General features: G+C 35.9%; 1 protein-coding gene across 7 annotated transcripts in view; it reads left to right on the top strand.

The window, feature by feature from the left end:
• The first annotated feature begins 15 nt into the window (after positions 1 to 15).
• The window catches only part of LOC5564880 (fizzy-related protein homolog), an 82455-nt gene continuing 60309 nt past the window's right edge, over positions 16 to 22161 (top strand). Inside the window, exons 1-3 of one of the 7 annotated variants that reach the window (XM_021854899.1) lie at positions 16 to 79; positions 3744 to 4242; positions 17479 to 17731. In XM_021854899.1, the coding sequence (XP_021710591.1) occupies positions 4127 to 4242; positions 17479 to 17731 (369 nt within the window). In that variant the 5' untranslated portion in view covers positions 16 to 79; positions 3744 to 4126. The other 6 variants (XM_021854901.1, XM_021854895.1, XM_021854898.1 and 3 more) reach the window with 6 other exon arrangements.

Below are 22161 nucleotides of genomic sequence, written 5' to 3' on the forward strand. Positions count from 1 at the left end.
ATGCGCACCGTTTTTCTTTCACCTTTCGCTTTGGTGCTGTTTTTCTTCGAGTGAGTTATTTTTTCGAAACAGTGGACGTGTGAGTTTGATAATAGTTTGACGAAAAAGTCGCATTTTCTTCGGAAAATTGAGCATTTTCGGGATCGATTTTATGTGCGACGATTTATTTCGGTTGTGGAAATTAACGGGCATGTGAAATATTCGTACGGAATCGTTGCGCCGAAGTGATAATAGCGTTTCAAAAACGAGGAATGACTTCGATGGGGGTGCTGAAGTTTGGAGTGGAAGAAAAGCTGTGAACAAGGCTGCTCAGTTTATGCGGGGTTGCATTTCAGTGCGAAGTTATTGATTGTATGTTTTATCTAAAAATACTTCCAAAGGAAATTGTGCAAGCGTAGCTTACTCCGGAAGATACAAAAAATACCGTAGATGTAGATTCATGTTCGATAGTGTTAGGTAACTGGAACCAGATGCAAGTTCTTCGTTGCAAAACAGTGAAATTATTTCTAATTTCGAACTCTCAGTTTTGAACTATTATCTATTATAATTCAATGCTTTGGACATTCTTATAATTACAAACTTTAAATTCATTAAAATACGATTTCCCAAGATTATTGAGAACAGTTTTGGCCTCTGTGCACGCCATGATTTACGCAGAACCTGTAGTAATGTAGATGTACAAACAGTTCGTAAAAATGTAAAGCCCAAAAAGCTTAAAGCTTTATTTTATACAAAAAACCTTATCATGGGGGGGCGGGGGGTTGTGGTTTAAAAATCCCCAAAATTAAAATTGCGGTACGTAAATGGACTGCCCCTTATTCAAACAGTCAGATCTCCGTCAAGTGAATATACTCAGATAATTTGAATCGGCGAATAATAGTTGGGTTTCGTATTGGGTAAACTGAGTGAGCTGTAAAAATGTGATCACTCAAATAACGAAAAAGGCGAGTGCCGAAAAAGTTACCTTCAATGATCCATTCTGACTTGCTGTCGCCTAATGTTGTCTGACAAACACCATGTTTGAGTGTTCAAAATAAATTTTGCAAAATTTAACCTCACATTTGATCATGTTTGACGTTCACTTCGCCTTCCATTGGGGTTTTATTATTTTGAAAAGTGCTAACAGTGTTAACTGACATTTCAGGAGGGGCACGGAAAACAAAATACACCCAAAGTTTGATTTTAAATAAAAAGGTGTAACAAAATCTCAATAAAAAATTAAACAGAAAAAAATGTTTATATTTTGGGGCTTAAACCAACAAAAAACAGTTGAAAAGTCAGTAAATATGTGTTTTTGGCCTAAACTTAAGCGTTTGGTATAAAATTTGAAACTTTTCTTAGCCGAGTGGCTAGGGTCCGCGGCTGCAAAGTAAAGCCATCTTTCATAATTGAAATTTCGTTTACTTCCCTGGACATAGAGTATCGTCGTACCTGCCACACGATGTACGAATGCGAAAATGGCAACTTTGGCAAAGAAAGCTCTCAATTAATAACTGTGAAAGTGCTCATTGAACACTAAGCTGAGAAGCATGCTCTGCCCCAGTGAGGACGTAATGCCAAGAAGAAGGACTAAATTTGAACTGGGCTTTAGGACCCTATTATTGACCGAGAGCTTTATTTTGCCAATTGAGCATTTTTGCATTCGAATATCGTGTGTCCAGTACGAAACTTCTTTATGCCCTGGGAATTCGAATATCTTTCCATCCCAAAAACATGTTTCGGTATTCGAAACTACTACCCTCAACATGGCCTCGCTGAATATTTATATCGCGACTCCAGTTGGAAGCGTGGATGGACCAAATGCGCTAAAAGGTTTTAGCTGATTGCGCGTTTACCGCCGATTCCTCTATGTAAACTGTCCATTGACCTTCAACGCTGGTAGTATCTTGCTCACAATAATGCTAACAAGTTTCAAATTGTAGGTGATCAAAGTGGAGTACCTATAGGCCTCTGCACTGTTTTGATTTTGTATGGAATTTTGACGTTTCCGGGCCTTGTTGTTTACAAATTCCATGGAAGAGTAAAAGAGATGGGATGATTTTTGTACAGAGCCCTGCACAAAAATCGTCTGCTCTCTTTCACTCTGCCATGAAATAAGTAAACAACAAGGCCAGTAAACGTCAAAATCCTATGCAAAATCAAAACAGTGCAGAGCCCCATAGGCCTCTGCATTGTTTTGATTTTGTATGGGATTCTGACGTTTACTGGCCTTGTTGTTTACACAACTTATAGAAGAGTGAAAGAGAGAGGTTAAGTTTTGTGCAGAGCCCTATACTACGCTTCTATGCATACTTGTCCCATATTCGTAGAACGGGGGTACTTCACAACTGACATAAATGAATAAGCCCTTACCTACATGTTTTTTGTATAAAATTCTCATTGAAACATTTTCATGGACTATGCACATTTCAGTTTATTTTGTTACACTTTCGTCGATTCAACTAAACTCCGCTTGTCGATCGATGAACAAGACAACTGTTAGAGTGGGATGCCTGACTCGTAACGCTTGTAACGTCCGAAAGGAGAATCGTTGATAATCATCATCATCGATCAGTCAAAGCTCAGCTGTCAGGCAGTTGTTAGGTTCACTGAACGAAATCCCCCGCCTCGAATTGAATGATTATTGACTCATCCAAGCCCCATACCAATTTTCAGACACAATCAGGATGATTTTCATCTTCGCGAAAATCAGCTGTTTACAAACCACTCCGAATGAAAATCATCCAGTCGTGGAATGATTTTTATCCTTCAAACAGATGCCTCTAATTGAATGATTATCATATATACATGTAAACCATCCCTTTTCCATGTTAGTTATTAATTGATAATAAATCAAATCAATAGTTAAGCACTACAAAACGTTGTTGGCATTGCTTTATATTTCTTAAATGTGATTTAAACTCATTATTCTACGTCTTAAGTTTTCATGAACAGATGCCGTGTTGCAACGAACGTAATTAATTGCTCCATGGAACCTTAATACTCGGATGTTAGCGACCTGTGATTATTAGGCACTCTTAAGAAGTCTGAAAATAAACCGCAAATGAGGATAAGATAAGATTCCAAGTGAAATTACCTGTTATTTACACGCAGCAATGTTTTCCAAACCACGCTGCCGCCACCATGATGTTTACGTTAAGATTTACAAGATTAATTTGACGTTTAGGAGCATTCCCTTTTCGTCTGATATATCAGACAATAATTGAATGATTTTCGGTATGGGACATGGGAGAACTAATAATCCGTCATAAATTGCATGATAATCATTTGTGTTATCATCATTCGATTTTCTGCAGAATGTAATTCTATTATGTTCTAATTTTCATCTCTAATTTGGATGATTTTTGTTCAATAAATAGTGGATGCATCATATTCTTTCATAGTCATTCAAAATGAAGAATATGAAGTTTTATAACCATGTGAATTACAAATCATTCAATGTGCGACCGGAGGTTTCGTTCAGTGTTGTTACTGTTCGAATGTGTTGGTTTGGAATTTGACGACAGAGTGCTGTTTCATTACTGATAGTTGCAGCACAGCAAGAGACCAAAACATAACGCTCCCTAAGTGAGAAGTTACCTCACTTCAGAACCAAAACTCGTCGGCAGTGGTTGGTTGGTCGGATTTGTCCGGTGTCTGGTTAGTCAGCGTAATTCGTCAGGGGATTATTATATTGCTAATTAGTAGCAGATTTAGTTCATGTCAAGTGTTTCACTAATTAATCAATGTTTGATTCATCCTAGAAAAGCTAAAGGCAAAAAGAAAACACTGTGAAGAAAGTGAATTGAATTAAACAAATCAGCCCGGAGCAGCCACCACCCACTAATGGTTTCCCACAGAGTGGTCCAATAAAACACGTCCTGCCTTGAAGCCGTAGTGAAACGAAGTGTTCTTTCTCCCACACGCGGAAATCTGTCCAGCAGCTGAAATCTGAGATCAGAGTCGGTGACTACAAGCGAAAACAAACAAGAAGAGCGATATCAAATTTGGGCAGTGTTGGTTCAGTTCTGCGGTGGGTTGAATCTGTGGTTAATAATTATTGTGATAGAGCGAGTAGCGAAGATTGGTGGCTCCAGTGAAAACTTGCAAAGCCTCTAACCACATCATCAAAGAAAGTGTGTGTACAATGTTCAGCCCAGACTATGAGAAACGGATTCTGAAGCACTGCAGCCCGGTAGCCCGGAGCCTTTTCAACAACAGTGGCGAGTCGTCGTCATCGTTGGACCGCTTCATACCATGCCGGTAAGTAGAACGACTTAAAACTTCGCTAGAACTATGTAAACGTAGCAAGTCTTTTTTGAAGAGACTTGGTTACTAGTTTAGTGCAAGTCTCTAAAAACTATTCTGATGGAAACTCCCCTAAGTTTCTATTTTAACCAAAATGGTCTCTAAAGTCCTTATTCTGCTTGCAATGAGTTTTGGTGGTGAGCAACCTTCAGAGACTCTTACACGATTTTTTTATAGAATTACTTTTCAAATTCCAAAAAAAGCTTTAGGACTTCTTCAAAGATTCAAAGAATTCTTCTAAGATTTTTTTTTGAATACCTGCAGCTCCTTTAAACTTTTCTCGAGTAATTTGTCAATATAAATCTCCATCGATTCTCAAAAGATGTTCAAGGTTCCACTACAGTATGAATGAGTATTAATTTTTCTGAGAAATTCCTGAATGAATCTTTGGATAAAAAAATCCCGATAATTAGTTTTATTTCATATGCATTTATCCACGGTTATTCAAACATTTCTTAAGGGATTATTCGAGAAAATCTATCTAGAACTCTTGATGACCTGGGATACCTTATGAAGTTGTCTCCAACATTTCCTCCAAGGGTTACTTACACAATTCTTCCAAATATTTCCCAAGCGAACTCTCCATAAATTCCATACTATTCCAGAAATTCCCAAACAAATTGTTTCAGAAATTCCTGCCGATATTTTTTAAAGAATCCGTTCAAAAATCCAGCGGGATTGAAACCAGAGATTCGATTGATTTTTTTATTGTTTTTGAAATTTATCTAGGAAATCCTGAAAGAGTTCCGCAAGATTTCAGGAGTGGCTTCAGAGATCAAGTGTTACTTTAGAATCTACACAAGTTTCATCATAGATGATTTTGAGGTTTTTCTTCAAAAATACCTCTCAATTTTTTTTTTTTCAAAGATCTCTATCTCTTTCAAAATTCTTTAAAAATTGTATTGACTTACCTGGAGACATTCATCAAAATTTAAAAAAAAAATCTCGATGAGTCTTATGAGGATTCTCTGAAGTAATTCCAGAAGGTATCCTTAGAGACAATCCTGATGGAGCTTTAAAAAATCTTATACGACAATTTTCCAGGAAATCCCTAGAGGCATCTCTGGATAAATTATTAGTTATATATTTTGAAGATATTTTATTTTTATAAGATGATTTTTTTCCAAAGATCTCTTCAAAAATTTCTTAAAAATTTTATTGAAGAACACTTAAAGACATGCCTGGAAAAATAATTTAATTTTTTTTCAAAAAAAAATCTGAAGGTATCTCATGAGGAATCCCTGGAGTAATTCCAGAAGGTATCCTTATAGACAATCCTGATAAAAATCTTAAAGATATCCTTAACAACAATTTTCCAGGAAATTCCTAGAGGCATCTATGGATAAATTATTAGTTATATATTTTGAAGATGTTCTAACCGGAAATCTTTGAAGAAGTCATAAGAAAATGGAGACATGTATCACTGGATATGAAGCACAAAATACTTTTGGGAAAATTTCTGAAGAAATCTTTGATGAAATTCATGATTTTTTTTTCTGAGATATTTTGTGTTTATTCGTAGAAAAAATACAAGATTAATTTTTTAAGATACCTAAAACATTTTTTTTTTCAAAAGAATTTCTCAGAAAATCCTTAAAAAAAACACTTAACGAAATTTTGAAATATAAAATTTTTGGAGTGGGGACAACTTTGGGAAAATATCTGTATTGAACTTGGCTTCTTTTTGTTTACTTGATTCTTGTTTGTTTTCTTTGTGACTCCTTTTCAGTCTCTTCTTGGCTCCTTTTTGGTTCCTTTTTACAGACCAGAGGTCGTTGAAGTTCTTATATTTAAGATGCTCAGTACCAGCCCTGATGGTACTGTTGAATAACTGCGCGTTTACCTACTTGTCTATTTGAGCTCCTGTAAATTTCAATGATATTAGTTAGTTGTGTCTTTTCAGACTTCTTGTGAAAAACTTTCAGAAATTACCTCCATAGGTTTGTCTCGAGTGTTTCTCCTACCAATTTTCGAAAAATTCGACCGGAAAATAGCACTCCAACGCTACTACCTTCAATAATTTCTACAGAGATTACTCTGAAACTTATTCAAGAGACTGACGCAGAATTATTTTAGTATCTAAATGTTTCCAGTTGCTGCTTCAGGAGATCTTCCAAAAACTCCTAGAAGTTATTTCAAGAAAATTCCCTTCGATTTTTTTCAGAAGGAGGAAATTAGATTAAAGATTTTTTCCAGAAAACCCTACAAGAATTTCTCCGGGAGTTTTCACAGATGTTTTCAGTTATTGTTTAATACATTTGAATGGAAATTCTATCAAGGATTCTTTCACGGTTTCTCCTAAGTATTGGTTTGAAAATTTCTCCGGAGAATATTCAAGGAAATCTGTCAACTCTTTCAAAAATCTCTTTATAAAGTTGACCAAGTTCCTCCCGAAATCTTCAGTATTTTTTCTAGGGTTTACTCCTGTGGTGCATTTCTAAAATAATTTCCATGGATGGTATCACACAAGCAAATACTTAAGCAGTTATTCTAAATTTAGGAGGAAATCTTAAGCTATTCTGTCTCCAGCGTAATTTCTTATTGAACATTTCAAGAAGTCCTAAACAGGTATATTGAAGCACATTCTAGGAAAATCGATGGAATGATGGAATCGATACTCCTGAAAATATCTTCGTAGTAACATGTGAAGGAAAATTTGGGCGAATATCTGTATTAATTGCTGATACAATTCCTCGAGAAAACCATGGCAAATCATAATGTAATTTGTGTTTGTCCTCATTACACTTCTATCTCCTGAATCTATTTTTATTTCTTAGTTCTTGTTCGGTCTCATTTTGGTTTGTTACCAGCCTCATTATTTCCATGATACGTCATATGAACTAGGAGGAGTCTAAATTTACTGAACAAAAGTTTATCTGATAAGGGCATCGAGTGTCTGGTTGTAGGACATTTCCCAGAATGACATTCCCTAGAACGCCATTCCCCAAAATGACGTTCCCCAGAATCCCATTCCCCAGAATGAGACATTCCCCAGAATGGGACATTCTCCAGAATAGGACATTCCCCAGAACCGTTTTTTATACATTTATAAAGAGCGGGAAGAAATATTTGGTTTATTTGACTTGGGCAAACCATCTAAGGATCCGCCCATAAACCACTTGGTCATATATGAAAGTTAGAAAGTTTTGGCCAAAGACTACGGCCCATACAAATTTCAAAACGTTTGTATGGACAAAAGATCACGCAGGGGGAATGAGGTGGTCTCGAAAATGGCAATAAATGACTATACGTGATTCATGGCCAGACCCAACCAAAATATTAAGGGGAAAATGCTGTTTAAAAACTGTTTAACATGATTGTGTTACTTTTCCCCGAATGTCAATTCTCCGAATGCTAGATCTCCGAATGACCGGTTTCACCGAAAGCCATTTCCTAGAATGACCCGTTTCCTCGAAAAGCGATGCAGTTTAAACATGTACAATAATAGACCTTAGGGACTGGGTGCTGAACTAGCAAGAATGATAAGTAATCAAAAGAAGGCGATTTTATAGATTATAAGGTCACTCTAGACTAAACACATCTTGCCGAAAATGCGGAGGACGGTGATACTCGGAAGAATCACCAATCAAGTAAAGAAGGGTGCATATCAGATAACCGGTTCGTTCTCCACCTTGAAACACAAAAAGTTATAACAATTAAAAGAGCTAAAAACTTTTCGGGGAACTGGGCTATTGGGGGAAACGGGATTTCCGGGGAAAAGTAGCAAAAATGTTTAAGATCAGCTGCTTTTACATATGTTATATACATACATATGTTAATGTTTTATGATTAAACTTGACCCAAGTTATTCGAAAAATTATTTGTTTTGTATTCATAGTTATTATTCCTTCTTTTAAAATTGGCTGTTCTTTATAATTGTATTTTCCAAAGGTGATTTGCATTAGTGTAATATTCTTTATATTCGTAAAATAAGTTGATGGATTTTTTGTTGCTTTCATAGCATATTCTCCCTTCTTTTGGACAATGGCTGTTCTTCTTAGCTTTGTTATCTTTGTAATTAAGAAGATTAATAAAACATAAATACACGAGAAAATTTCACTTGTCTTTGATAATTTCCTTTTACAGCAAACTAGTGCTGTGAAAACTTGAGCTCTAAGAAGAATCAAACGAGCTTGAAGTTTGTAAGGAGAAAGTAATCTAAATTAAAAAAAAAATATCCAAACAGTTCTAATTACATTTTCGACCATAGGTGACGCTATATTTGATAAATTTCTTAATTTAAAGATTTTCTATTTAATAAATTAAAACCTGCAACAAACAGGAAGGTTAGCCGTTAAAAAAAATGTTTTCCTATGAAAACTAAAATTTGGGTTTCCCAAAATTCTCCAGTTAAAAGTGTGCACTATTTACTATTTACCATTTACCTGAATTTCAACAACCTAAAAGTCTCTGATTATTTTCATTTTTTCTGGGGAATGTCTTATTCTGGGAAATGGATTTCTGCGGAATGTCCCATTCTGGGGAATGACTTTCTGGAAAATGTCGTACAATCGAGTGTCTTCGTGCTTGCCATATGATATTAGAAAAATGTCTTGGTTAATAACTGTAGAAGTGCTAATTAAAGCTGAGAAGCAGACTCTGGGGCCCAAATAGCAGTAGCGGTAAGCGCGCAGCTATTCAGCATGACCATGCTGAGGGTCGTGGGTTCGAATCCCGCTGGTCGAGGATCTTTTCGTAAAGGAAATTTTCTCGATTCCCAGGGCATAGAGTATCTTCGTACCTGCCACACGATATACACATGCAAACATGGTCATTCGGCAAAGAAAGCTCTCAGTTAATAACTGTGGAAGTGCTCATAAGAACACTAAGCTGAGAAGCAGGCTTTGTCCCAGGTGGGACGTAACGCCAAAAAGAAGAAGAAGCAGACTCTGTCCCGATTGGAAAATTCACTAGACAAAGAACAAGAATTGCAAGTGATAATGATAATTGTTAATAACACGGAAGTTGACACAAGTTTTAAATCTTCCTATTGTATTAAACTTAATTGCAAGAATCAATTGTAATATATTATTAATACCCTTCTAAGATGTACCTTCAATTGAAATTAATGTATCTAATCATTTCACGTCACGTGTGCCAAAGTGTAGAGCAGTGTGTAATTATCACTTCGTTTACGGTTGAGCAAAACCCTTTTTGGGGAAGAGCATTAAAAATGTACAATCTTTAGATCGCTGATCTGATAAGCGCTAAACTTGGTCATTAATAAATTCGTTAGATGATACTGTGCCCTTCACAAATCCCTACTGGATTGGAAGGAAGTTGTGTATGGGTGGGTAACGAGAGAGTAAAACGAATTAGGTATAGGTATGTACCCGTATACGTATGGCAGAGTTGGCCAAATTTATTGTTTGTTCAAGTGTATTTTCGCTAGCTGAGCTAAAAGACTCATATATTTCGCAGTGTTTGAGCACGTTTTCTGCTCCGATCGTTATTACTAATTGTTGCTAATGTTCTGCTAAAATGTTGCCTTTGGATATTTTTTACGCATCACAGTGTTTACCTATTTTGAAATCGATTTTGCGTCAGAAATGATCAAGGGGTCAAAATAGCCAAGCACAACGTTTCTAAACATTTTATACTACATAGATTTGAAATATAGAGTAAAAAAACTATGAGCAAATTGTTATACTTTCCTATGTTTAGGAAAATAATAATGTTCTTCCACTGTACTGTATACACAGGTTGCAAAGTTTATTAACTTTGTCGTTCTTCTTGTACGTACAGTCAACATGTCAACCTGTAAGATGAGAATGTGCAAGAATTTAAGCAAAGATTATCATATCTTGTCATATACCGGTATTTGCCTATTTAGCCTTTTGACGAACAATAGAGTAAAGTGGGGCAAGAGTTTCTTTTTAAGATTTCTAGCTCAGATAAAATCAAAACTTAGAAATGTCATGGTGGTTCGAATGCTATTCAAATAAGAGACTTTCACTTCAAATATCATAAAAATCGATTGAGATTTGGAAAAGTTATGGCTATTTGTTGTTTTTCGACGTAAATATTGTAATATTTGGTCAAACTTTCGATGCATGGAACCAAATGAAGATAAAATATTTTTCAATATTTTATGTAAGGGCGTTTCTAGGCTTATCATAAGGATGCTTTAACGTGTATTAGTTTTTCCATAAATAGTTGGAATCAATTTTTGCCCCATAGTGGGGCAAAAGTTCGAATCTGCGGGGCAAAAGTTCGACCCATGTATAAACCCACGGAAAATTTTTCAAGTTTCCTGAAATCTACATATTATCTTCAAATTTAGCGAAATGTGCCTGATCGTGCGAAAAATGTCACAAAAATTTTACATTTTCACTTAGTTTTGCGAAAAAATACTAATTTTTGGGTGTACTACAATTAAACCTGTTTTGGGCATTTTTGATGAAAATTTAGTGTGTATTTTTCGGCGAACATAAGTTTACGGCTGGTATAAAGTATGCCTGGCATAAAAGTATTGATATTTTGTGTTTTAACCAACGAACTTTTGCCCCACACTAGATTCGAACTTTTGCCCCACCGGTGGTCAGATTGGCCTTTTCGTATATTTTTCATTGTTTCTATTTTTTCGATATTCAGCCATTATATTGTGTTTTTCTCGCATTATCATTTGATTTTGTTCAAGAATTATGCAAATCACTGCATACTCAATAAAATTGCAAAAGAGCATAACTAGAAGTACGTTTGTTTAATCATAGGGCCAAACCGGAGAGGTCTAACTGAAACAATGTTCAATCGAAGGGCCTAACAAGTTTGGAGATTCGTTAATGGGCCAATCTGCCGATGAGTTTTGAAGTTAACCATTGTCACGAATTCTTTTGTTGTTTAAGATTAAAAACGTTATTCTATGACGTTTGAGTAGTCGCATGTCCAATTTTACCAAGTATTGTCTGGTCATCCAGCCGAAGTGTCAATACAGACAAAAAGCATGTTCTTAATGCAATGATGTGGTTGTTTCATGAAGTTTGAGCAATCGCATGCCTGTTTTTATCAATAGGGCGATATTCAAAACTGAAAAGCCAATAGATGGCTCTTTTTCAGTGGTAGTAAAAACGAAATCCTGAAGCAAAGAAAACACCACAGAAGATAAACTAAACACAAAAAGTTATGTATTCACTTTACATTTTATTTCTAATCACTACTTTTCTGATCCAGTTTCCTAATTGCAAGTAATTTACCTTTTTCATTATTTTCCATACGTTTTGACAGCTCTCGACTACCATTCTTCCATGCGCTTGTGTTGAAAGTTTGAGAAATTTGAGAATCCACCGTAGCGCGATCAGTGGGAGGAATACAAATAACAGTGTCGTCGCTCGTCGGCAGTGAAAGAAACTGAATGTTCTAAAGGTTGTTGCCTGTACTTTTTGCCGCTGGCGCGAACTGTTGGTTAAGAACGAAATAAACAGTCGTTACCCTATTACACAGCGTGAGAAAAATGACACTTTTGTCTCAAGGATCGAATGATGTGTCTCTAGTAGATTTGGGGTTGCTGTATCTGATGCCGTTCTCAGAAATGTTCCAGCACGTTACAATTTTTAGCTACAGGTCACCAAAGTTGTATAAAACACTGTTTTCATTGATGTTTACATAAAATTTAAGGTATGATTTATTTATTTTTTATTTAATCCTTTATACTTCCACTTTAACTTCCACATCAGATATTATTTGGTTTAAATTGCTCGTTTAAATTTAGATGGAATCGATTTTTTTTTCAACAAGCTAGCAGTCCCCACATAAAATTATTCGTTTCTCTTATATGACAAAATACAATACTTTTCTGAACCATCAAAAACTAACGTTTGAGCAACGAAAGTTATATAAACTTTGTTGATAAGTATTGTTATACACATGAAGTTTGAATTACAGTAGGATTCCGTTTTTGACAACAAAGTCGAAAGTTTCAGTTGCCAAAAACTAAAACGTGCCAAAGTCAGAACCCATTTTTTATTTTTTTTTCCAATTATTGCTTTTAAAACATCATGAGAATGTTATTACAGCATCTTTATGGAATCTTATAACATCCAGACATCGGAACGGTCCACTTCGAAGCAGATTCCTATAGTATTGGACTATGCTATGAATCTATAGCCCCGTAATGTTAATTGTGACGTACGGTCTACATAATTTTAATCGCTTAAATGTCTTAAAGATCAATGCACACTACTTATATGTGTGGGCCATGTGAAATTAATAATCGCATAAGCGACCTTTTTTCAATAACTGAATATTTCCTTAAAACTGTGTTAGGATGCAAAAATAAACAATGAAATATATTACTGTATTCCTCACGACTCTGGATGTTACAAACTGTAAGTTTTTTGATTAATTGAACGTTGAAAATAAGTTTAAATTTAAGCCCCAAGCGTAAAATTTGAAAAAAAAATCGATGAGTCAAAAATGGCTCTTTTTTAGCAAAGCAACGAATAATTTACTGCAGTCAAAAGGGCAATATGGCTCGTTATTTCGTAGTATACGCAAATAAGCCTATTATCATTTTTATGTAAAATGAGCATTAGTTGTATTTTAGAAGTTGTGCTCAATATATGTTATAAAGCTACGTAAATTTACAACACTCTGAAGCATATTACTAGGAATTCACAGGATCCCATCTATAATTCTCAGGATCTCACTTAGTATTCCGATAGGATTTCATTATTCCCAGGCTACCACTAATACTCTCCAACTTTCACTGGAAAGCTTTTAAACATACCCAAAATTTTGCCAGAAATCTAAAATATCCCGATAGGAATTCACAAGATCCTGAAATCTATAAGAGTTTTTTTTTAGAAATCGCCAGATTTCGCACCGCATTCCCAATAACCAGTTACACATTCTCATGACTCGCAATAAACAATATTTTTACACACGCTACACGCAAACAAAAATGTGCGGTAAAAACTATCATTTTAGGGGGTTAACTCAAGCGCTCGCACTGGTAATTTTCAGCAGACCAGAAATGCGCATGATTTTACCATGTCTGTAGTCGAAACCAGATGGATGAAAATGAGCTCTGTCAAATGTACCAGTAATATGATGGGATATACCATAAACATAGTAATTTGTTCAGAAATTCCATGATAGTTTTGAAAATGGGCGTAGTCAGCTACAATAGTAAAATTTCCTACAGATTTTTTTTCCCGTGTATGTATGTAATTCCATAAAAATAAAAACAGCGAGCTATAAACGTGTGACAAAATTGATTAAAACTCTGTGTGAGTCATACACTTCATGTAGCTCTTCTGTCAGTGCTTGTGCTTTGTTCAAAATAGCAGTTGCCAAATCTAAGAAAAGCGGTTATTATTAAGTGTATTACCTACTGGTAGACTCAAGTGGGCTGGTTATACAATATGAACGCATGAAAGAAGAGTTTGGTATCTACTTGAAATACTGGTGGAGATTAATGAACCCATGAAACGTTACATGACCAATGACCATTCCGAAGAAAATAAGCGCGTGAGCTCATAGTAAGTAGATGGTGAGATTTGGGAATAGCGTAAACGATGGAGCTCACGAAAGTAGTCGGTGTGTAGTTGACCTGCTGTTTAAATGACTTAAGTAAAAGACACGATAATACCGTCAAACGGGGCTTCTTTTGACATTATTTCCACATTCTTTAACTTTGAGGATTTGTAACTCTTAGAATTATGGATATATGTTGATAATTTTTGCTTATATTTAAGTTGTATATGTACGTAACAAATGTGCAAAATATGAGGCAAATCCATCAAGAAGTAACAAAAATGCTTGAAGAGCGAAACAAGTGTGTCCTTCAAGATAAAAAAGGGGCTACTTTGGACATTTTCACAATTTGCTTATGAAAGGATTTTCCCTTATACCTTTCAAACTGATTCAATAAATTGTCGTCCACCGTGATGTTATGGAACGTTTTTCATTGATAAACTTAATGTAGAAAATTGCAAAGCTACAATCAATTACACATATATAACAAATTTCAACGAAACATGCCATTCACTATTCTCAGTTTGCAGTATTAAACTTAAATTTTCATCTTCCTCTTAAATTTAACTATCAGTTACAAATGCTCGATTTTCAAGTTGACATAAACGAACGACGTAACTACTAGGTACTGCGATGATAAATACAAACACAAAATTGCTCAGATTAATATTTACGCTGCTAATAAATACTAATAGGTGAGTGTCCAAAGTAGCCCCTGGAATCAAAAGTAGTCCCGTCCGACGGTACTTACAAAAATTTACATATTTTAGTGGTATTCAAAAATGCTAAAAACGGAGCATGCCAAAAAGGGAGCATGCCAAAAACAGAATCCCTCTGTACGTGACAAATTATCCCTCTAATACCCAACTCCGCCTTTAGACGGGGTACACTTTGGAATTTTGTATACTTTTTCGTAGCTCAAAAATCAAAATGATTTTATTTTTGGGCTAAACCTTGGCTCATAACACGCTTATAAAGTAAGTTTTTATGACTTTCGAAACTTTTTAGTATTTTTGAAAAATGTTTGAAAAATTGTTTTTTTTTTATAACTTACAGATGCCTGGGGCTCATTTAACGTGTAATACAAACAATCATACCTTTTATATTTGACTACAACCAACCTACACAAGAAAAGCCTGGTGCTATGAAAATAATTTCAAATCAGTTTTTCCTTTAGTAACACGGAAAACAAAATATGCTCTGAAAAATAAAATAAAAATTTAATATATTCAAAAGTACCGCAATAATTTAAATGTTTAATATTGCCGAAAAATTAACAACCAGAAGAGGCTCCAAGAAAAAATGAAAAAAGATAGGGATGTTAAAAAATGAAAATTATAAAAATCAAAAACTAAAATTCAAAAATTCGCGAATAAAAATAAATGTTTAAATGTTTAGTACGATTTTAGGTAGCGACGAATAATATTTAGATAGAAAATAAAAATACCCAAATTAGAGGGTTAACCAAATAAATTGCTATACAAGCGGGAAAAGTTGCATGCAAGTTGGCTGAAATAGTGGTTACTTGTGCAGCCTTGACCATGTGGTAAAATTGATAATATTGAGAGTTGATGTCTTGCATAGGGTTTCTGAGATAATTTTATGACGTTTAGCTAGCCGAATTGTTCTTCTTCTTTCTGGCGTTACGTCCCCACTGGGACAGAGCCTGCTTCTCAGCTTAGTGTCCTTATGAGCACTTCCACAGTTATTAACTGAGAGCTTACTATGCCAATAACCATTTTTGCATGTGTATATCGTGTGGCAGGTACGAAGATACTCTATGCCCTGGGAAGTCGAGAAAATTTCCAACCCGAAAAGATCCTCGACCGGTGGGATTCGAACCCACGACCCTAGCCGCATTGTTGCTTTGGGTAAAATTTACATGTGTTTCTTGGCCTCGGCTCCTAACCGGAAAGTACTTCCGCTCCGACTTTCGCCCCATACCAGAAAATAAAGCAAATGATGTATTCTTGCATTGGGCCGATACTTAAAGTCAAAAAATGACTAAAACCTATTTTTAAATATGGGTTTTTTAGTTAGAGATGAAAAAATGTGACTAGGAAACACTTCTTTCCGGATGAAAAAAAAAATGCCCAGACGAGAACTTCCGGTTCGAAAACCCAACTCGAAGGAAGTCTAACTCATCCCATCGATCGTATCTTTGAGGGTTACCAGCCTGCCCCAGCCATTTTTTAATCGCGGGCCAATTAAAATTAAAAGCAAATTTCTTATGCAAAAATTAAAAAAAAAAAAAAAAAAAGATAATTTCTGTCAAGCTCTCTAACCTGGAATAGAAATTTTGAAAAGTCTTCTCCAGGAGTTTTGTACCTTATGAACAAAATGCCCAGGACTTTATAAGAATCTTAATCAGAATTTTTCCAGTATCCAGAATGCTAGAAGAAATCCTCATGAAAATCTATCATTGCATTACAGATATCAAGTGCAATGGAATGATAGACTTTCATGAGCTTTGTTTCAATTTTGAGCAAGAAAGCTGATGTCGAAATTTTGTAAAACGATAATGGTTATTTTCCTCTTAAACAGTAAATTACTTAAGGTTAAGTAGTTTTGGCATGAGTCGTCTGTACCATTCTGTATAAGTCTGCAAAGAATGATCGTTACCGTCCCTTTCTGTTGGAGATTGATATGATCTATCCTAACCGTAGCCGTTACCCATTCTAGGCAGGAACGAAAAAGATCGGTTACAAAAAAAAATACATAGCTATATATTACACGTAAATAAAGACGGAAAAGCACAGAATAGGGTAACCAATATATTTTGGACCCCTATATATTTTGGACCCCTATATATTTTGGACCCCCTGGGCCATTTTCCTACAAATTTCCCAGTTTAAATCGAAAGACCAACTCAATTCGCATGCCATTTGGAAAGATAGGACTATTCCGCACTCGCATCAACCGTTTGTACATAGATAATGTGTTTATTTTATCTGAAATTAATTTAATTTAATCGGTTCATCCATGCAACCGTTACAACACGTTACACACAGAAATTGAAGCCGTCAGAAAATTTTCAAATGTAAACAAAAACATTTTTCATATTTCTGCACTAGAAGCGTAGAATTTCTTCGGTTTTCCATTGTCAATCGATTGATTAGACTATGGGCAAGCATATTATACAACCAGTGTCGTGGACTTTGTCGCCAAACGATAAAAATGCCGGGGGTCCAAAATATATACTTTGAGGGCCCAAAATGTATTGGTGTGTCCAAAATAATGAAAAACAGCGCTGCACAATTCAATTATTTTCGACATATTTTGGATCCTACATGATCGTAGGGGCATTTTTATCTCATAGGGGAAGTTTTTCTCTACATTTTAGCATGTTCTTAGACTTGGTTACGCTGTGCAATTAATTAATTGGGACAAAAAACTAAAATCACTTCCTTAGGGGGTCCAAAATACGACCGTTACCCTACACTGTGTAAAATGCATCACGTAACCAAATATCCCATCTACTCAAACTATTGAATGGATTTGCTCAATATCAAACTTGACTGAACTACCGTATTGCGTTAAATCAACTCACAAATGAGTAGTGCCCGTGTGCATCCCACATACAGGAGCTTCTGCTTTCACGGTTATCCAAGCTCTTTTTTTTTCAATTTCACCTCGCCCCCGCCCAAATCTAGGCCAAGGCAAAATCGCTAATGTTCTGACCGCGCTAATATGGTTTCCCTCCTCTCATTAACGCAGGGCCAACAACAACTGGCAGACCAATTTCGCCTCGCTTAGCACAAAATCAAACGAAAACTCGCCACAATCCAGCAAGAAGCAGCGTGACTGCGGTGAAACGGCACGGGACAGCATAGCCTACAGCTGTTTGCTGAAGAACGAGCTGCTCGGGACCGGGATCGAGGACGTCAAATCCGTAGCAGAAGACAAGGTTGGACTCCTGTCGAACAGCAATCGACCGGGGCTGTTCAAGTATCAGTCACCGACGAAGCAGGTAGGTGGAATGTTTTCTTCCGAAATTGATTAGCTAATTGCGACCCAAAGAAGCAGATATGAAAGCAAGGAGCCAACAAAAACAAACGGAAAATGCAATTAAAATGCAATTCCTTTACGGGCGCAACATTTTGAGTCATTCCATGCATTTTGTTGAGAAGTCGTGTGCCGTTCTGGAAGTTGCGACAGGTTTGCACAAACGGATTATGTTGTATGAGACAGACTTTTACAGATATACTATCAGTAGTGGTTTCTTCATTGTTTATTTAGGACTGTAATCATACAATAAGATATATGGTTGTCCATACAGTCATTCCTTATAATAGTTACTGATAATGCTTGTTGATAAATAGGTAGCTATTCCTACCTCCGTTATGTATTCTGTGTTTGTGTTGTTAGTTTGAACCCGACATATGAAACAGTAAAGATTTTTATGAACACCGCTTGGTTTATCCTGAAATTGAGTCACTGTAATAGTAGATTGCTGTCCGACAAGTGTTGTTGAAAAAATATGGTGTTTTTGTAATAAAATAAGTTATCATTTCAGTGTTAATGTTACTGAAACAGTGTTAATGTCGGCGGAGTACCAATGGCCGCATAGCTAATAACAAATATTCGTATAAATTCGAAAAATAAAGCGAGCGACATTATTTTTACGTCATCTGAAAGCTTTTTATCTCAATAGATATTTTTATGATGAAGAATATTGCCGAAGACCGCTAAGCAATTCGACACTTGTGAAAAAAGTTATTCAATGAAAACTTATTGGTAAGGAGACGTTGATTAACACGTAAAGGAATAACAATAATAACAAAATCAGGCAATATTTCCAAATAGTCTATGCCTAATAACTTTTTTCACAAGCATCGGATTGCTTTGCGGTCTTCGGCAATGTTGTTCATCGTAGATATACCTACTGAGATCTATGCTCAGAATTTTTATAAAGAGCAAAGGGCGACCTCTAGCGATTTTTCTTTGCAAAAGTAAGTTTTCCCACACGTAAAAAAATCCGTTCTGATATTCGTGAACAAAATATCATAGGAAACAGAACGCACACCTTATGCAGATTCGTGATTTAGATCCTGTCATCGTGATTCAACACATTTGATTTTCATGAACTGTTTTCACTAGTTCGGGAACAAACTTCTTGTCTGCATTCTGGCATCATTGTTTCGTACACTCCCAACACCATGATTTTAAAATCATGATACCGTAAACCCAAAAATTAATATTTGTGATTTGGTTCCTGGCAGCGCGAATTCTGTTCACGCGCGCTGTCAAACATAATAACGCATGCGCAAAACCTAGTAGTCAACAAAACAGACCCGAGTGCGAAACTGCAGTTCATTTTTTGGCAGAAACTTTCTTTATTTCAGCTAAATGTTTAGATTCGGCTGGAATATTATTTAAATATGACTTATTCAGACGTTGTTCCTGCTAAAAAAGAAACCTGCTGCTAAAATGGAACGATTTCGTAGCTGATACGTTTCATTTCGAGTGCGTTGCTGCCTGTTCAATGGGACAATCGACGTACATTTTTTGATGCTACCCCTTCAAATTATGCAGTTTTCTGGGCTGTTAAAAGTTATACAACCTGTTTATTTACAAATATTGTGCCATAATGGTAAATTTTGTGCTAATTTGAAGTAAATGTCCTAAAATAATCTTCCATAAAATGGGCAGTGGAAGGGAACTCAAAATTGGTCATTAAAATCACGGATCGCAGAACGCCGAACGCGATCTAGAACAAATTTCACGTTTCTATGATTTCTTTAAGCGGTCTGTGATAAGATCAGCAGGCGTTACGGATGATTTGTAGAACTTTGTTCCCAAATCTGTGATTTATATTCATTGTGTATTTTCGTAAACCGAAAATAAGCTTGTTCCAGGATTCGTGACTGATAGTGCTTATTTTTGGGAACGGTTTTATTTGCGTGCATAGTAAATCCCATACAAACTTTAAACGACTGGCGCTAAAATATAGTTTCTCCGATCGAGCTGAAATTTTTCACAGTTGTCATGGGGCCTAAATGCAATCCAAAAAGTGGACTGGAGCGAGAATCTAAATTTTTCATATAACCGTGTCCCAGGCTAATAGGCATGTTACTAATCAGCATAGCATAGCATAGACCACTGTTTCTCAACATTGGTAACAGCGAAAAAACGGCTCGCTGTGAGGTGTTCGTTTCAGCGTGCTTTTAACTTGGTCGGGGGTCCGCGGACCCCCTGTTGAGAAACGTGGGCATAGACTGACTGTACCTGTCAATGATTGCTACTCCGTGATTGATCGGAATTGGTAAGAATTGCACTACGATCCAAATGAATAAGGGATGGGAGTTTCCGCTTACTCTCGAAGTGCAATTTTAGCAGGTCTAATATTGTTGATCAATAACGGCGCCGGCCAAGTCCTTACAGTCAGGTGGGATGGGGAAGGAATGTTAGGGTGTAATGATGTTGAATGATGAATGTTGCTTATAGAGACCGAAAATACCTCTGCATCCCCACAATCACCACGGGAAGGGTGTTTATTAGTGAGGGAGGAAAAGATCTGGGAGTCACCTTTGGTCGGTGATGCGATCCATGGACAAGGGGGAAATATACAACTTATATTTAGAGCTAGTTTTGTATTTTTGTCTCAAGAAGTTTTTGGTAGAAGATTTAAAAAAACTCGTCAACATCTATAATGTCGAGCAATTCAAAATAAGTTTTTATTAAAGGCGAAAACTGAAAATTACATCTATATATTATAAATTACATGAAACAGGAATAATGCCGACACTTGTAGTGACGAACCATACATAGTTTGTTTGAAAATTACATATGAGTATTACTGTGCATTTTTTGTCTCGAGATGGTAGAAGTTTTAAAAAATACGTCAACATTCACAATGTCGAACACTTCAAAAGATATTTTTAATAATGTCAAAAAGAGAAAAATATATGTATATTGAAATTGTATAAAAAAAGCATAATGCCGACACTTCTAGTGACGAACCATCTTCTTCTTCTTTCGGGCATTACGTCCCCACTGGGACAGAGCCTGCTGCTCAGCTTAGTGTTCTTATGAGCACTTCCACAGTTATTAACTGAGAGCTTACTGTGCCAATGACCATTTTGCATGCGTATATCGTGTGGCAAGTACGAAGATACTCTATGCCCTGGGAAGTCGAGAAAATTCCCAACCCGAAAAGATCCTCGACCGGTGGGATTCGAACCCACGACCCTCAGCTTGGTCTTGCTGAATAGCTGCGCGTTTACCGCTACGGCTATCTGGCCCCCTAAGTGACGAACCATACAAAGTTTGTTTTAATATTACATAAAAGTTACGCATTCAAGAAAAAAATGTGTTATCATAAGCATGAAACGAACTCACCAGTTAGTAATCCATCCTCGACTGAACACAAATATCTCACACAGTGCGAACAGCAAAACTTCTTGGCGTCCCGAAACCTTCAACCTGGAAAAAATCTGGAATTCTTAGGGAATTTCGGCTACACTCAGGGAAATTATTTTGAAGCAGTAGTACATGGTAGAATATGGTAAAATATGTCGTTTTTGTAGCACAAAATCTTTACAATCAAAAAATCAAAACAGTATTATTGGCATATTTAGTCCTTTTAATGATTTTAATTTATTCAGCATAAAACATGTTTAGATGAGGAAGCATAACTTAAGATTAGTCATGTTGGTGAAGGCAAGTACAGTTCCAGTTGGGTGTCGTTCATATGCAACATAGTTTAAAACATTCCAAAGGAAGTGAGAGAGCAAAAAACACAAAAGGTAAAAAAATAGTACATTTTTAAGAGTTGGTCACTATTTTATTGCAAGTCTCTATTCATCAATTTAAATGATGAAATAATCTGCTTGCAGTGAATCCTGGTGCGTAATTCTAGACTCATGAGAAACCTCAGAGACTATTCCACAAGTTCTTAACAATACCAGTAGTTCTAGTAATTTTTTCAGTGATTTCTTATGGAATACTTTCAGAAATAGTACCCGATTTTTCAATGGATGCTTCGAAGAATTTCGTTAGAAGTTGGATCATAAAATTTAAAAGCACTCTAGCGCTTCCACAAAGGTTTATTTCAGAGTTAAAAAATCCTAAGTGAGAATACCCTGTAAAAAAAATCTTAGTGGCTATCCCAGGATTTCCTCTAGATGTTTTTGCACTGATTCTTATACCGATTTCTCCAGTTGTTATTTCTTGAATCCTAGAGGGGCTCTTCCACAAAAGTTTATTACAGAATTTTTGTTGAATATCGTTTCATTTTTTTTTTTCGAAAAAAAGCTACAATAATTCCTATTAGGATTTTTTTTAATGTTAATCCACGATTACCCTCAGGAATTTCTCCAAAAATCATTCAGGCATTGTTCAATGAAATCTATTATAAACTTCTTCAAGAATTTCTAGATAAATTTGATCTGGGATTCC

The sequence above is a fragment of the Aedes aegypti genome, chromosome 3 (assembly GCF_002204515.2).
Source record: "Aedes aegypti strain LVP_AGWG chromosome 3, AaegL5.0 Primary Assembly, whole genome shotgun sequence".
NCBI lineage: Eukaryota > Metazoa > Arthropoda > Insecta > Diptera > Culicidae > Aedes > Aedes aegypti.